Source organism: Gopherus evgoodei, chromosome 1 (genome assembly GCF_007399415.2).
Source record: "Gopherus evgoodei ecotype Sinaloan lineage chromosome 1, rGopEvg1_v1.p, whole genome shotgun sequence".
Classification (NCBI taxonomy): Eukaryota; Metazoa; Chordata; order Testudines; family Testudinidae; genus Gopherus; species Gopherus evgoodei.
This window is the reverse complement of record NC_044322.1, coordinates 95266739-95284071: the sequence shown is the minus strand read 5'-3', so window position 1 is coordinate 95284071 and position 17333 is coordinate 95266739. Positions and strand designations below refer to the sequence as shown.

Genomic DNA, 17333 nt, shown 5'->3' with positions numbered 1-17333 from the left:
TAACTCAGGTTCCAATGTACCTAGCTGACCACTAGGAGGTATGGGGCAGTTTGGGAAGAGGAGGGTTTAGGGAAATCCCTATGCAGCTGAGCCCCATCAGTGGAAAGGGGATCATGCTTTCATAAGCCTGGCATAGGCGGCAACTCCATGGGTGCTCAGCGCTGGAGCACCCAGGGGAAAAATGCAGCTCCCCGCCCCACCCCAGCTCACCTCCTCCTCTGCCTCCTCCCCTGAGCATGCCACTGTGTCCTGCTTCTCCTCCCTTCCTCCCAGCACTTGCGGCACAAAACAGCTGTTTTGTGTGGCAAGCACTTGGGGGGGGAGGGGGAAGAGGAGGAACATGGCATGCTCGGAGAAGAGGCGGAGCCGGGGCAGGGATTTGGGGAGAGGTCAAATAGGGGCAGGGAGGGGTGGAGTCGGGGGGGGGCTGGGGGGGGCCTGAGCACCCACCAGCACCAAGAAATGTTGGCGCCTGTGAAGCCTGGTATCCTATTGTGAGGCTCTTTAGAAAAGCACTTAAAAGAAAAAAAAAAGCGCCACATCTGTTGCCAGGAACACATCACCATACAGTGTCAGACCTTCATTGTTTTATCCTAAAATCTTGGTTTTAATTGATATCACCGTAAGTCCCATCTATACTCCTCTTCACATCTTGTGGGAGAGTAGAACTTCTCCTCACATCCAGAAGGAAGTTCTTCTGAATGTTTAGAGGCATTCACATCAATCCAGTGTAACGAGATATTTTACTTTTAGCTGTTTTGAAAAACCTTGCAACACTATGATAGAGACCGGCAGAGAAAAATTGAAAAAGGAGTTTAATTATTGTAAAAATTTCACCTCTTCCCGTTGATATAACTAATGTGGTGACAGTATCAGGACACTTTGACTTGCATAAAACAGCAGTTAGTTTTAAGAATAAGACTTTAGATAAATAGTAATTAGTGATAGTTTAAAGATAAAAATCCAGAATGATGGATGAAATAATCCTCTATGAAAGACACAGGGTTAGGGTATGGAAAGTTCCAGCAATGATTGGGAAATGACTCAGCATTTCTCCCAAGATGGCATCAGGAGAGGATCTCTACCCAAGACAGTGCCGGGGGAGGAGCTTAGCTATCTAAAAATAAGTTTGACATAGTGAGGATAAGTTAGAGGAAAAATAGCAATTATGCTAATAAATGGTCAGTTTTCAAAATGGAGAGAGGTAAATAGTTGTGTCCCCCATGAGACCCATGGGATCATTTCTGGGACCAGTCCTATTCAACATATTCATAAATGATCTGGAAAAAGGGGTAAATAATGAGGTGGCAAAAATTGCAGATGATACAAAATTACTAAAGAAAGTTCAGACCCAAGAAGACTGCGAAGAGCTACAAAAGGATCGCTCAAAACTGAGTGAGTGTGCAACAAAATGGCAGATGAAATATAATGTTGATAAATGCAAAGTAATGCATATTGGAAAGCATAATCCCAACTATACATATACAATGATGGGGTCTATATTAGTTGTTACCATTCAAGAAAGAGATCTTGGAGTCATTGTGGATAGTTCTCTGAAAACACCCACTCAGTGTGCAGCAGCAGTCAAAAAAGTGAACAGAATGCTGGGAATAATTAAGAAAGGGATAGATAACAGGACATAAAATATCATGTTGCCTCTATATACATCCATGGTATGCCCACATCTTGAATACTGTGTACAAATGTGGTTGCCTCATCTCAAAAGAGATATATTGGAATTGGAAAAGGTTCAGAAAAGGGCAACAAAAATGATTAGGGGTATGGAACAGCTTCCGTATGAGGAGAGATTAATAAAACTGGGACTTTTCAGCTTGGAAAAGAGATGTCTAAAGGGGAGATATGATTGAGGTCTATAAAATCATGACTGGTGTAGAGAGAGTAGATAAGGAAGTGTTGTTTACTCCTTCTCATAACACAAGAACTAGGGGTCACCAAATGAAATTAATAGGCAGCAGGTTTAAAACAAATAAAAGGAAGTATTTTTTCACACAACGCCCAGTCAGCCTGTGGAACTCCTTGCCAGAGGATGTTGTGAAGGCCAAGACCATAACAGGATTCAAAAAAGAACTAGATAAATTTATGGAGGATGGGTCCATCAATGGCTATTAGCCAGGATGGGCAGGAATGGTGTCCCTATCCTCTGTTTGCCAGAGGTTGGGAATGAGTGACAGGGGATGGATCACTTGATGATTACCTGTTCTGTTCATTCTCTCTGGGGCACCTGGTACTGACCACTGTCAGAAGACAGGATACTGGGCTAGATGGACCGTTGGTCTGACCCAGTAGGGCCATTCTTATGTTCTTATGTAATGCATAGACCTTGAGAGAGCTACCAGCATATAAGGTCAACAGCTAACAGGATGAGTGCAGTGGGTTTGAGGCTATGTAGAAGAACCGAACCTACCTGAGAAAATTCCAAAAAGCAGCTACCTGGAAAAGCAGCAGTAGCAGCAGAACTCTAAAGGTCACCATGGCAACAGCTTTCATAGCAGCGCAATCAGCAGTCCCTGCCAGCAGCAACAGTCAGCAGCAAATGACACTACACCCGCAGCATGAAGCAGCGGCAGCAGTTAGGAAAATTGTGGCCTTGACAATCACCATCCTTAACATCATTACTGACAGATCAGAAGGACCATTAAGATGAAACAGAGGAAATTGGATACAAGTGTAAGTCTGATATTTCCATCTATTGTTAAGGACTGTGGGGATCTATCTGTAAATAAATCTGGATGCCTGTGTTTTGAGTGAAATCTTCCCTACCCATCCTGCGACCGCTTGGCTAGTCTGGTTCACAGGATGTTAGAAGTTTAAATGTTAGATGTTAAATATTAATACACTAAACAATTAACTATTAAATGTTAGTATTAAGTAAATAATTCTCTCTAAAACTATAATATTGTAATGAGTTATAAAGGTAATATATGTTAAATTGTATTAAACATGTTATTGAATAGCAACATCTAGACTAGAGACTGAGTGTATACAGAGACTCATACACGCATATATATATCTATTACAGGCCTGCACAACATATGGCCCGCGGGCCGCATGTGGCCCTTGGAGGTTCACTGTGCGGCTCGCAGGGGGATTCTAAATCCTATGCACAGGGCGCTCTGCGGGCAGCCCAGAGCCCTTTGAATCCCAGCCACAGCTGGGATTTAAAAGGCTCTGGGCTCCCCGCCGCTGGGATTTAAAGGACTCTGGGCTCCCTGCGGCTGGGGGTAGCCCAGAGCCCTTTGAATTCCAGCTGTGGCTGAGATTTAAAGGGGTCAGAGCTCCCCGCGGCTGTGGGAAGCCCAGAGCCCTTTGAATCCTGGCTGCGGCTGAGATTTAAAGGGCTCAGAGTTCCCTGCGGCTGCAGGCAGCCCAGAGCCCTTTGAATCTCACCCCAGCTCCGGTGGCCGGGCTGGAGCTGGGGCTGGAATTTAAAGGGCTTGGGCTCCCCTCAGCTGCAGGAGCTTTGGGCCCTTTAAATCCCTGCCCCAGCCCTGCAAAGATCTGGTTCCCCTGCCGCTGGAGCCTTGGGCCCTTTAATTTGCCCCAGAGGACTCCCAGCCATCTCTTCAGCTGGAAGCCCCTGGTTGATTTAAAATAAAGTATCACCTCCCCACCCGCAACCTTCCTTTTTGGCCCACAGCTGTTTTGGTGGGGCGGTGCTGGGGAAGGAGGGTTTGTTTCTGCAGGGCTGGGCAGCGCTGGGGCAGGGTGTTTCTGCAGGGCCAGGGGGTTTCGACCCTCAGCTGTTTTCTTTGGAGTAATGTGGCCCTTGCCACTTTACAAATTGTGCAGGCCTAATCTATTATATTGTAACTGTTAGGAGAGAGGGATGGTTCAGTGTTTTGAGCATTGGCCTGCTAAACCCAGGGTTGTGAGTGCAATCCTTGAGGGGGCCTCTTAGGTATCTGGGGCAAAATCAGTACTTGGTCCTGCTAGTGAAGGCAGGGGGCTGGACTCAATGATCTTTCAGGATCCCTTCCAGTTCTATGAGATAGGTATATCTCCATATATTATATGATCTGTGTAATCTTTGTCTTTTGTTTTGCTGCACCACTTCAGTCCTCATATAATTCTATTGTATTTTAATGTTTTATGTATTCTTTCTTGCTTCTATCAAAAATACTGCAATTACTTATTTTTTAAAATTAATAATGCTTATGTTTTCGAAGAATTTCTGCTTGTGTGTGTCAGTCCTTGAGCAGAAGGCTGTATCCCAATGTTCCCTCTAATTTTTTCCATCCATGTGTGGAATAAATTTTGTTATGTGCACCAAGGTAGGTGTGGATGTGCATCAGTAGAAACAAAAAACCTAGATATAATATATATATTTTTTAAAAGTTACATAGGGATAATTACTCCAGCCAGGACAGGTTAGGCATTTTAGAACTCACTACTCAAAGAATTAAATTTAAGTGTAAGAGAATTAAAAATTATAAAATGCATAGATCAGTCAAACTAAGATAACACACTTTGAAAGAGTAAAATTACAGCGAATATGTGTGCATTGCAGGAAATACCAAGAAGTACCAACAACCATAATACAAGTATGTGTTGGGAGGTGAATGTGAAAGACTGTGTGACACAGAGATTGTGTGTGCTGGCTGCTGGGGAATGTTGAGAGATGCTGTACGCCAGTGGTCCCCAACCTTTTTGGCCGGCGGGACCGGCAGTGGAGCACGAATTTCGGCGGCATTTCAGCAATGACGCTGCCTGCCATCAACAAGTGACATTATCGAGAGGCGTCCCCGCCGAAATTCGGGAGTGACGCCTCTCAATGACATCACTGGTCGACGGCAAGTGGCGTCAGCGAGAGGTGTCCCCACCGAAATTTGGGGGCAACGCCTCTCGATGACATCACTTGGTGACAAGCGTCATCGAGAACCATCCCTGCTGAAATGCTGTTGAAATTCGGCGGGTGTTCTCTCGGGGGCCAGGACGCAGGCGCACTAAGATGACCCCGTGGGTGCCATGGCGCCCGCAGGCACCATGTTGGGGACCACTGCTGCTCTTTAAGGCACTAGTTGAAAGCTCTCCTGCTCCTGAGCCCTGTCTCCCCTCCCCCACTCTGCAGAGATGGGGTACATGGGCAGGGTGGAGGGGGCGAGACTGAGAGTGTGAGTCTGTGAGAGAGACAGAGAGATTGTGTGAGCTGGCTTTTGGGGAAGTCTCTGAGAGACAGTGCACTGTCTCTTTAAGGCACTCGCTCACTGCCCAGAAGGCATGTTCAGACCTCAGATGGCAACGCTCTCTTCTGCTCTGAGTGCTGAGCCCTGTCCCCTGCTCCATGAAGATGGGATACAGGAGTGGGGGGAGGGGGAAGCACTGGCTCCAGGCATCAGCGAAGGAAGCAGGTGCTTGGGGCGGCCAATGGAAAGGGGTGGCAGGTCCCTCAGTTCCTCTCTTCCTCTTTGAGGTGCCGCCCAAGAGGAAGAGAGGGAGTGAAGGACCTGCTGCCGAATTGCTGCCGAAGAACGAAGCAGCGCTATTGAGCTGCTGCCGAGTGGCTCCCCCCCCCGCCCTGCTTCGCCACTTGGGGCGGCAAAGAAGCAGGAGCCAGCCCTGGGAGAGGGACACCCCATCATCAGCATCCCTTCCCCCTCCACACTCTGCACAGCCAGCAGGAGGGTCCTGGGAGCAGCTGCAGGGGTGTGGCTGCAAAGCTGCAAGAATCCCGGGCACCTGAACACATGCTGCTGGATGTGTGTGGCTCTGCTAATCAAGTACGCAGCATTTGAATCAATCCTGGGTTACCATGCAGCTTAGAGGGAATACAACTGTATCTGTGTCCTTTCAGGGGCTAGCAAGGCTAGCTTGCGCTGGGGAGCCCTCTGCAGGTTGGAGACAAGCCCCCTGGTAACACCCTGGCAATTCCTTTAGGGCAGGCCACTACCTTGTTACCCTTTTTTTAAATCAGAAGAGCTACTGTAGACTAATTTAATTGATGTCTAAAGTTTAGGGTAACATCAGGACCAAAGAGTGAAACTGAACTCAAAGTATTTGAATATCCACAATAGATATGCAGTTTGGCATAAATACAATACAGAGTATAAGGACTCTGAGTAAGACATGAACTCCAATTTTACTTATTCCCTTGATTATGTAATAGCTAAACAAAAGCTGCTAAGTCAGTTGAGACTCTCTGCTTTACTTCCTTGAGAATACAGCAGCTTCTATGACTTAAGTTAATTTAATATGAAGTAAACTAAATTGGCCAGACAGCTCAGACAAAAATCTCTGTGTGCCTTCCTTTGAGTCAAAATAAATTCAAAAGTATGCTGAACTCAAGTAATGTTGAAGACCAATCACCAAACTGTTGAGAGAGGTGCTTAGTTATGCATCTAATAAACATCTTTTGGAGCTGTTAGGCCCAGATCCTTAAATAAAATCCTTGTTGATTTCAGTGGGAGTTAGGCACCTAAATATCCTTGAGAATATGGGCTCTTTAGTAACTTTCCTCAAATTCTGTGTTAGAAACAACTACTGGTTAACTACTCCCTACTTTACCACAAGCAAGGAAAATCTTTACTATTCAGCCAACAAAGCATCAAGGATTGTGGCATCATATCAGACATACAAATATCCATTCGTTATTAAAGGAGCTAAAAATCATCTACCATTGACTCCTCTCTCAACAGAATGATCTAATCTGAGCTGGTCTGTCCTGAATCTTGCAAAAGATCAGCATGAGTATGTACATAGTGAGACATTACTCAGAAGATAGAGGTGTAGGAAACCTTTCCCCTCCTTCCTTTTTTGTCCTTTAATAGTGTTAGATGGAATCCTATGGGTGAGAGTGAATGAGTTGTCAAAGGACATTAACGACTTGTACATTTCAGCCACCATAGGGTTGGCGGTTAACAGTCCATATTGGGGCATTGCTGAACAAGGGCCAATTTAAGGTTGCACAGGCACACCTCCAAAATGGCGGCTTAGCCTCCCTTAGCTTCTTATAGGCACCACCCATGCAGCTCATTCTGGATTCCAAAGCAGCTGCAACCGCTCCCAGCTTGGAATCATCCACAAACTTTAGAAGTTGGCTCTCCGCCATTAACCATTTACAGTCATTTTCCGAGTGGCAAGAAAAATGTATTAAACTACAACCTTTTTTTCAGTGCCTCAATTCATAAAACCTTGATCTGCCCCTTTTTTCCTCTCGAGTTGAGGAAAATCAGCAGTCAGCCTTGGGCTAAGTACCAGAAACTAGAGCCAGCTCTGCGAGACCGCTGTAGCGCGCTGAAAAAGAGGGGTCTGGCGAGGAATCTCTCTGTTACTTTAACGGGGGTGTCACAACCATCACCCTAAGAAGTGAGCTGGGGCACTGAGGGCTCTGGAGAGTGAAAGGTGATGGAGGGGGCGGGGGAGACTGCGGCTGGCTCATTCACAACGTCTCCGCTCCTGCTCCAAGTTGATATTCCCCCCGCCCATTGCCGGGCGAGGGCTGCCTGCGCTCCCGCTGCCCCTCTCCCGGGGCGGGCTCCTCTGCCCTCCCCAGACCACCTCCGCGTTCTCCCGGCATCTGAGCGCGCAGGCCTGTCTGCGCCGGAGAGGAGGCGGGAATGAAGACGGGAGCGGGGAGGAGGGGAACCTGCCAGCCCCTCTATGACATAGAGCAGGAGCCGCCGCGGAGGGGGGGAGGCGGCGCTGTGGGGCCGCTGGAGGTGGGCGGGGAAGAGCAGCAGCCGCGCTGTCACCCCCGCGGCCCCTTCCCCACCGCTCTCCCGGCGCAGCGGCAACTGCCCTGCCGGGCTGCAGCTACAGCGGAGGAGGCGCTGCCCGGGGACCCCGCTTGTCGCGGCCGCTACCGCCGTCTGAGGTGAGAGCAGCGAGGCGGGGGCTGGGATGCCGCCCTCCGTCTTCTCTCTCCTGTTGCGCGCGAGTGCGGGTCTGCCCCCCGCTGTGACCAGCCTTCGGGCCGGGCCCGCACGTGGCGCCCCCGCTGGGCTGGGTTGGGAGCTCTCGGTCCCGCCGGTCCGTCGCTGCCCGCGGGTCTTCTCCAGCCTCGGCTCTGCCGGGGCCGCACATTGCGGAGGGCGAGCTCGGGCGTCTCAGAGCCCCCCCTGCCTTCGCTGATGGAGGGAGCTCCGTGCAGGAGCCTCTCCAGCCAGGCCCAGCCAGACTCGTCTCTCCTCCTCCGCTCCCCTGTCACCCTGCCGCCTCCCTCACGCTGCCTTGGCTCGGACTAGCGGGGCGGCTTGTGAATAACTGGCAGGGTTTTCTTGGCCATTTAGCCTCAAGCAGTATTTTGGAATGAGCAGCCGCGGCAGTACCATGGAGCTTCAATCCGGATTGGGCCTTTGGGTACCACTGCAATGTAAACAGATTATTGGAGGCACCAGTCAGTGGTGTAGTTAAGTTAAAGCACGTTTCCAACTTCGTTATTGTGGATTAAAAAATACATTATGTCCTTCCAAAATTACTCTTCGGGTGCAGGAATCAATGTTCAGAACATTTACAAGGAACTGTTATTTGTTTAGTAACTAAAATAAATTGAAAATGAGCCCTTTTAGAAATGTAGCACCCAGTGTCCCTTTTTTATTTGCTTCCACTGATCTCAGTGACAGAATAACAGACTTCCCCCCCTCTTGATTGAGGCTGCCTCCCAACTGTTTACTTTCAGCTGCTAACTCCCCTCTCTATCTGAACATGTATAAGAAAGCGACCTGGAAAGGTCCCATAGCAACTCCTGGTGTCTCCTTTAGTGCCTGTGTTCAAAGTTGCACTGCTTTAAATTGGTTGAAACAGCCATGCTTTAATATTGGTAGTGAAGACATACCCTTAGATAAAAGTAAGCTGGCAGAAACTTAGTTTGGACATAGGGAGGCACTAATAGTGTATTAAGGGAAAGTGGGGTGATTGTTTTTCCTATCCTTTCATTTAAGAAGTTTTCAATTTGGGGTGCTGCTGGATCCTCAATGACACTTGGAAGTACTGGTGGCACTAGGGGGCCAAAGCATCATTTTACAACTGCATCTGTTTAACAAATACAGTTGTAAAATTTTAGACAGGTAAGGGGGGTGTCAGAGGGGATGAGGAGAGCATGGGGGCCCCAGGCTGGGGGCGGAGTGGGGAGGAGTCACATGGAGGGTCATGTGCCCTCCCCTTGTGTTCCCCCCATGAGTGCAGTACCAACAAGAAAAGATTTCTATTTGCACCACTACTCACCAGGAGCGCTTGTGTCAATGTAAAGTGCAGTTGCACTGCTGTTAGGCAGCCCAGTATGCCAACTGCCGCCGTTCTGCATAATGCCTTTTGGGACATTTTTGCAGTGTTTTGTGGGATAGAACTGATTTGTCCAGGGATCTCTGGGAGCTATGGATCAAGTTCCAGCATGCAACTCTCTTCATCCGATAATGTCGTCCATGTCCATAATTTTTGTGCCTCTTTAAAATAATCCCACAAACCTGCATAGCACTCTTGTCTCTGCCATAAGTATGGAGCCCCCAGAGCTGTACATTTATAACCTTTGGGTGGGCTAGAGGCCTCTGCCATCTCTGACAGAAGTATGGAACCCACAGAGCTGTGCACTTGTAACCTTTGGGTGGGCTAGAGTTCACTTCATTGTCCTTTTCAAGTGCCTAAAAAAATGTGAATTCCTGTAGAAAAGTAGCTGGAGACTCAGAATTCAATCTCTAAGCATTTTCAGCAAGGATTGCACAGGGTCAACCTCCCCACAGTCAAATCCCCAAAGAAATTAAAGAAATTAATGTAATTAAACAACAACTGTATAAAACTTTATGATAAAGAAACAAATAATTTCATTTTTACAACATAACATGGCCATTTTATAATCCACAGAGATTATTTTCACAGTATCAGAGGGGTAGCCGTGTTAGTCTGGATCTGTAAAAGCAGCAAAGAATCCTGTGGCACCATACCCACGAAAGCTCATGCTCCAAAACGTCTGTTAGTCTATAAGGTGCCACAGGATTCTTTGCTGCTATTATTTTCACAGTTATACATAAATAAAGAAAACAAATTACAAGTTCAATCCCCACAGAAACACAGTGAGAAGAAGAAGGGTTCCCAAAACTTAGGCTAGGTTCACCTGAGTGTCAGAGTCTTTGATCACAAAATCTATACAATCTGCTGAATCTGAAACAACATCTTCCCTCCACTTGCTTGCAGGAATCTTCATGGAATCCATGCCGACTCTTCCTTTACTAAAATCACTGTTAGGCAATCAGCTAACTGATTAACCAACCACTCAGTTAAGTGTACAGATTTAAAAAAAAAAAAATCCAACCTCTTACAAGAAAATACAAAACTGAAAATAGCAAAATATAAATTATTCTTTCACCATTACTACATTTAAAGAAAAGTTGGTGATACATACTAGTTGAGACAATTTAACTAAAACAGTTTGGCTAAAATAAAAAAAAACACTCAAAGTATACAATTAAAATAGAAGAAATTATTTTTCCCTCCCAATTATTTCTTTCTATAATTAACATTACCCATGCTTCCCTGTTAGAGGGTTAACAATATCACTAACCTGGTGCAAAATGCTTGATGGTTAGGGGAAACAGCCTGCTTTCTGCTCTTCAGCTCAGCTTCTCCCAACTCATACAGGGCACATCGCCTTTTGTAAAGCAGCTGCCCTTACTGCTGGCCCTCAGGGAGTCTGACCCCAGCACAGGGAACCTATTGGAGCATACCTCAAACTACCAAAACCACACCCAAAATCCAGATGTTTCTGGATGTGGAGAGCTATATCTGCCTAGCAACAATGAAGACCCTAGACACAACTCTCTCCTACCCGCCACATGAGTCTCTTAAAGAGATATCTTCCTATTAGGCACTTGGGTTACACGCTATTCTCATGAACACTGAAAATACAGGATGCAAGATTCTCCTGAATTTCCTGTACTCTCTGGACTCTCAAAAAACGGGGACATGAGGATTTCTTTGAGGACAGTTTGCTGAGGGGTATAGCGAAAATAATTCAAGGTTGTTGGTGGCATTCATGGAGCACTGCTTGTGGACCTGAGAACCAAGCTGACTGCTGGTATTGCATCGTAATGTAAGTGGGATGAGCAATGACTGCAGAACTTTTGGATGCAGAAGGCCACATTCCTGGATCAGTGTGCCAAGCTTGCAGCAACCCTTCAGCACATGCAGAATGAGAGCTGCATTGCCAGTGGAGGAGCACGTGGTGATTGCACTCTGGAAGCTTGCAACTCCAGATTGCAACAGGTCAGTGAGAAATAATTTTGGATTTGGAAAATCCACAATGAGGACTGATGTTGTGCAAGTGTATAGGTCCATTAATTGTATCTTGCTACATAGGACAGTGACATTCGACAATGAGCAGGGAATTGTGGATGTATATGCAACCATGGGGTTCCTGAACTGATGGGATGATAGATGGCATACATATCCCTATTTTGACACCAACCCACCTTGCCACAGAGTACATCAGCAGAAAGGGTTGCTTTTCCATGGTTATACAACTGTTGGTGGATCTCTGGGCATGCTTCACTGGTATGAAAATTGGCTAGTCAGGGAAGGTACATGACACTCATATCTTTAAGAACATGGGACTGTTCAGAAACCCGCTGGCTTTCCTGACCAAAGATTTACCATTGGCTATACTGAAATGCCCGTACTGATTCTAGAGGACCCTGCCTACATTTTGCTCCCCTGGCTCATGAAGCTATACATTGGCCACCTCAACAGCACCAAGGGAAGGTGCTGCTAGCAGCTCAGCAGATGCAGAATGACTGTTGAATGTGCTATTGGCAGATTGAAGAGACCCTGGCAGAGCTTGCCTTAGTCACTAGATTGATTCTCAGTGAGAAAAATATCCCAATGGTTATAGCTTCCTGTTTTATCCTGAATATCTGTGAGGCAAAGGGAAAAAGCTGATGCCAAATATAGGGTGAAGGTGGAGTGACTGTCAGTTGACTCTGAACACAAGAACTATTAGAAGAGCTCAACAATGGAGCTACGCAGCTGAGAGAGGCTTTGAGAGAGCACTTTAATGGTCAGCTACAGTATCGTTCTCTCGTGCACTGTTCTCTGTGCTTGGAGCTTTGGCTGTTGCTAAGAATTGTGTAATGCTTACTGTACTTTTATAAATATGGCTGAGTGTTTTCCTGAAGCTATGAATTATGTGGTGTTTGGTGTGCATTTACATTTACAAATAGTTTGCTTTTGAGTATCGCTATGCATTCTGCAATATTTGTTGTGATGCAATAAAGATGATGAGATTCTCCAAAAATAGAACTTCATTGAATGGAGGAGGGGAACAGCACAGAAAACCAGTGTGGACCCCCCCCCCCAGGTGATACTATACACTTTTTTAACATAACTTATTGGACTGAAAATTTAATATTATAAAGGAAGTAAACATGTATGTCCACTTCAGTGCACAAATGTAGACAGTTGTGGCTACACATACATAAACGTGGTTCTCACAGGTCTCTGTATGTGAAGATGTGGTTTTCCTTGTCCCCGGCTTGGAGTAGTAACAACATGCCTTATAACGCCACATGGTATGTTGGAGCATAGGAGGCAGTGACCATGGAGTTCTTCAAGAACTAAATAAGGTGGAGAGTCCGTGATTTTTAAACCTGCGGGTCCATCACAGTCTGCAGCATTTGGGTTTGCAGCCTGAGAAAACTCATTATGTCCTGGTGGGATTTCTGGATCCGTCTTCTCTGTCTTTTTCCATGCTGTCAGTCATATTGGCCTTCGTTCACAGTCTGATGCAGCACTGGCTTGCAGGATCTTGCAGAACATGTCCTCCTTCATTTTTCTCCTACTTATCAGGGTCAGGCATCGTGCAGATGGGAGAGGGCTCCCCTTAAGGCCACCGTGCCAGAAGCTGCTGATAAAAACAGACAGATGTACTCCAGCATTTACAATCACAAGGGAAAGATTAGTTTCAAAACTCCTTTCCGTTACTCCCATAAACACTTTTAATAAGAAATGCTTCTTAACACTTCAGGTTTAGAGCACCTCTTCACAGCACTGCTCTCCATCCCCAGCCACAATGAATATGGTCCACCAAGGGTGAGGTGGGAAGGATTTTCTGTTCCATTAATCTATAACATTTCAGTTCCTATTCCATGGGTATAAGTATAGGGCAATGGTACTGAATATTGGCACTATTTTCCACTGGTGTTATTGATCTTAGCTGATATCTCACTCCTGAGCATAACAAAAGCACAGAGAGCATAGTTGCTGATGTTCTGAACCCCGCACAGGCCTGTATGCCATGAGCTGTTTACTACTATGGTGCTCGCCAAACTCATCACGGAGTGACATAAGAAAGTGCCCTATTGTGGAAGAAGAAATAAGGCAGCCATCTGTAGAAATCTTCAGGAGAGGATTGTGGAGTATCTCCATGAAAGTTTCATCAAGATCTCTCTGATGGATAAAAGGGACATCTCTATGCACATGAAGTGCTCTACATCCCTAACCAGCAGGGGAATGAAAATCAGATGCAACTCTGCCTGTTTGTTGTATTTCTATCTCTTCTTGTACAATGAAACAATGAAAAGTCAATATCTTTGTTTTGTTAACTTGGAGATGGACTGAGTGTCATCTTTAAATGTAAATATTCTAAGGCAAAATGCATACACACACGCAAGTTCCCTTCCCCTTGATTAGGCTCATCTGCACTTACCTGGTGGGACTGATTAGACTGTGGCTCAGTCTCAAACAGGTCCAGGCTTGTGGCATGGCTGGAGTCACCCACTGCATCTTCCCTCCTTCTCCTCCTCCTCCTTGGTGTTCACTACAGAGGTCTCTGCCTTAGGCTCCTCCAAGGTATCCATAGAGGTCTGCTGGGTGCTAGTGGGATCTCCACCCAGTATGGCATGCAGTTCCTTGTAGAAGTGGCCGGTCTGCAGTGCAGTACTAGATCTATTGTGCCCCCCTTGATCCCAGCCTGGCGCACCCTCTTGTACCCCAAACCCCTCATCCCCAGCCCTACACTGAAGCCTGCATCCCCAACCAGAGCCCTCACCCCCTCCAGCACCCCAATCCCAATTTTATGAGCATTCATGGCCCGCCATACAATTTCTATTCCCGGATGTGGTCCACGGGCCAAAAAGTTTGCCCATCCCTGCTCTGTGCCATTTGGGGAGGTGGTTTTGCTGCATCACTGTAACATGGTGCTTACATTGGCTGGATACAAATTTGAGTGTAGATACATGCTGGAACAGGTTACGTCAATCTAACTTTGTAGCACAGACCAGGCCTTATTTAAACCAAAACCCTGTGTGAACATTCCTAAACATGGCTTAATATTGATTTAACAAATGAAGTGGTTTACCCAAATTGGTTTAAAAAAAAATTACACCTTTAATTAAACCTGTGCAACTTTGAATAAAAACAAGGCCCTAGTCTCATGTGTGCTCGCATGCTCTCTCTCTGTCCTTCTGCATGGTGATGTGGGTTGTATTTGTGCTGTATGGGGATGAAGTATACAGGGGTATATATTGGAAATGGGAGATGTGAAACATATGACTAATGGGTGAGGTGTACTGGAAGGGATTGTGTGATGTTCATGGGAAGTGGCTGGAGGGGAAGAAATGTAGGATGTGTTTGTGGGGGGAATGCTGCCATGTGGAATGTTTATAGGGATATAGGGGTGCCTGTGGGAATGAGGACGGGGTAGAGTGGGGTGTGTATACAATATGAGTTGTGTAGGGGTGCCTGAGGAGGGGGTGATATGGGATGTATTTGGAAATGACTGGAAAGATGAGAAGCTGAGGTGTATATGCCAGGGGTTGTGTATGCAGGGGGGCAAGGTGTTGGAAGGTTAGGAAGGATGATGTGGGGTATGGTGTTTGGGGAAGCGGTGGTGAGGATAGGGGTAAGGTGGTCAGGGCCGGCTTTAGGAGCTGTGGGGCCCGATTCTAATACCTGGCAGCAGTCCGGATCTTCGGCGGCACTTTGGTGGCGGGGGGTCCTTCACTCGCTTCTTACCCCCCTGCCACCGAAGTGCCGCCAAAGACCCAAGCCACCGCCAGGTATGTAAAAAAAAATTAAAAATTTAAAAAGACGTCTAAGGTGCGGGGCCCAATTCCGGGGAATCGGGGGAATCGGCCTAAAGCCGGCCCTGGAGGTGGTTGGGGATGGAAGAGTGAGGTGGTGAAGTGTGTGGGGATGGGGGTGAGCGGTGTGGATAAGTGTGTGGGGGGGTGGGCATGTGTTTGGGATGGGGGATGAGGAAGTGAAGTGTGTGTGTGGCGGGGGTGAGGCTGTGGGGGTGGACAGGTGTTTGGGATGGGGGATGAGGAAGTGAAGTGTGTGTGGGGGGGGTGAGGCCGTGGGGGAGGTAAAGTGTTCGGGATGGGGGATGAGGAAGTAAAGTGTGTGGAGGGGATGGGGTGAGGCTGTAGGGGTGGACAGGTGTTTGGGATGGGGAATGAGAAAGTGGAGGGGGAGTAATATAGGGAAGAGGCAGGGGAGGTACCAGGCGTCTCACTCTTGCTCTCTCCCCACAGCTGCCATAGCAACGCAGCAGACACCGAGGAGGGGGCTCTGGGCTCTGCAGCCCAGCTCATGGTCAGAGCCTGAGGCCTGGGCCGGCCGCCTGGTGGCGGGACTCGTGGCCCCGCGCCCAGCAGTGCCTCCCTCTCCCACTGCAGCCTGGCCGGGATGGGCAGCACTGCCGCGCTGGGTCCCCTGCCCGCTTTCCAGTTCCGACCGCGGCACGGGAGCCCAGACTGGCGCAGGCTGAGCGCTGTGGACGTGGAGCGGGTGGCGAGCGAGCTGGACGTGGCGGCCCTGCAGGAGCACCTCAGCCACGTCACTTTCTGCAGCACCGAGCGGCTGCTCTGCCCGCATTGCCGGGGCCCTGCCGACCCGCTGCTGCTCAAGCTGGTGCGTCTGGCGCAGCTTTCCATCGAGTACCTGCTGCACTGCCAGGAGCACCTGGGTGCCCAGCTGCAGGGCCGCGAGCAGGCACTGCGGGCAGCTGACACCCGGCTGGAGGAGGTGGGCAAGGAGGCGGCCCAGCGTGCCCAGGAGATGAAGCTGCTGAAGGAGGAGTGCAGGCGGCGGAAGAAGATGATCAGCACCCAGCAGATGATGCTGGAGGCTAGAGCCAGCTATCACCAGGTGAGACACACTTATAGTCACTGCTAGCGCTCAACCCCTCCATGGTGCAACCGCAGGGCAGGCAGGCAGGAAACACTGTCTTACCTTGGGGATATGCTCCCCCACCCCTCACGAGATCCATCAAAATACCCCGGAGGCTGCGGTTTCATTCCTAGCACTTTGGGGCCAGAATCTCATACTGCTTTAGAGAGGAAGCGTTTGATTTCCAACTAATCCTATTGACTGATGAGCCTTTTCCAGGCTTACATTCATTTCACCATCCTGTGTGACATACCTAAAGTGAATCTGAAGCGAATGATTAGGTGAGGTGGAAGGCAGGCAAGGGAGTATAGGGAACATTAAGTCTTAGACTCTTAAACTGTTAATTTTTCTATCAACTTCCCCATTTTTTTTTCAACGAGTATTTTGGGAATTTATAACTGCCTTAAAAGGTGTTCCAAAATTTAAAGACTATACTGGGCTGAAACTGGGCAAACATGGCCTCGGGCCAACTTTGTGTGTTTGTGTGTGTGTATTTAAAGTTCATTTAACTCTCATGAAAGATATTCTAACCTAACACTCCTGAAGGTCCAAGTCCTGTTTATCCAAATAGTAGGTACAGCATAGGTAGGAGCAATGCAAGCTTTGCCGTGCTATGCCACCAACGTGTTTCAACCCCAACTGGAGGGAACATCAGCATGTCAGTGGGCTAGGAAAAGTTTTGTTTCTAAAATGTCTTGATTAAGGAATAATTTCCATCTTAAATTCAGTGGTCCAGTAGGAAGATATTATATTTTGTCCAAAATTCTGTATTTTTAAAAAGCAGATTATGCTATTTGTTGTATATTTCCCTCACTTAGGCCCCAGTCTTGTGATGGTACCCATATGGGCAGAATTCATTAGGACACAATGCGAATACAGGATCCTTGTGGATTTCAGTTGCAGGATCAGGGCCTTAAGGAGAAGCTGCTGATGTGATTTGCATTTCAAAAGGTCTAGATGTCTTCTTTGACCAGAGCGTCTGACCTGGGTTGAAAATGAAAACTGAGTGAGCCCCTGCATCAGTTTAATTGTGAACTCAATTGAATGTCAAGTAATCCCTTCATTGTATTTGACAGCACAAATATGTGCATGCATTCTCTTCAAAATGCATTTAGGCTATATCTGGCTTAGTGGAGCCCGGAGAAGAATCGAGCAAAATACTGGCCTTGAAGTATAGTTCATTTTCCTTCTTCTGTTCAGCCGCATTTATCTCATTATCC

General features: G+C 47.4%; 1 protein-coding gene across 4 annotated transcripts in view; it reads left to right on the top strand.

Moving 5' to 3' along the window:
* The first annotated feature begins 7698 nt into the window (after window positions 1-7698).
* DZIP1 (DAZ interacting zinc finger protein 1) overlaps window positions 7699-17333 on the top strand; it is an 88062-nt gene continuing 78427 nt past the window's right edge. For all 4 annotated transcript variants that reach the window (XM_030567516.1, XM_030567524.1, XM_030567532.1 and 1 more), the window contains exons 1-2: window positions 7699-7831; window positions 15477-16092. In XM_030567516.1, the coding sequence (XP_030423376.1) occupies window positions 15631-16092 (462 nt within the window). In that variant the 5' untranslated portion in view covers window positions 7699-7831; window positions 15477-15630. The remainder of the gene's footprint in view (window positions 7832-15476; window positions 16093-17333) is intronic.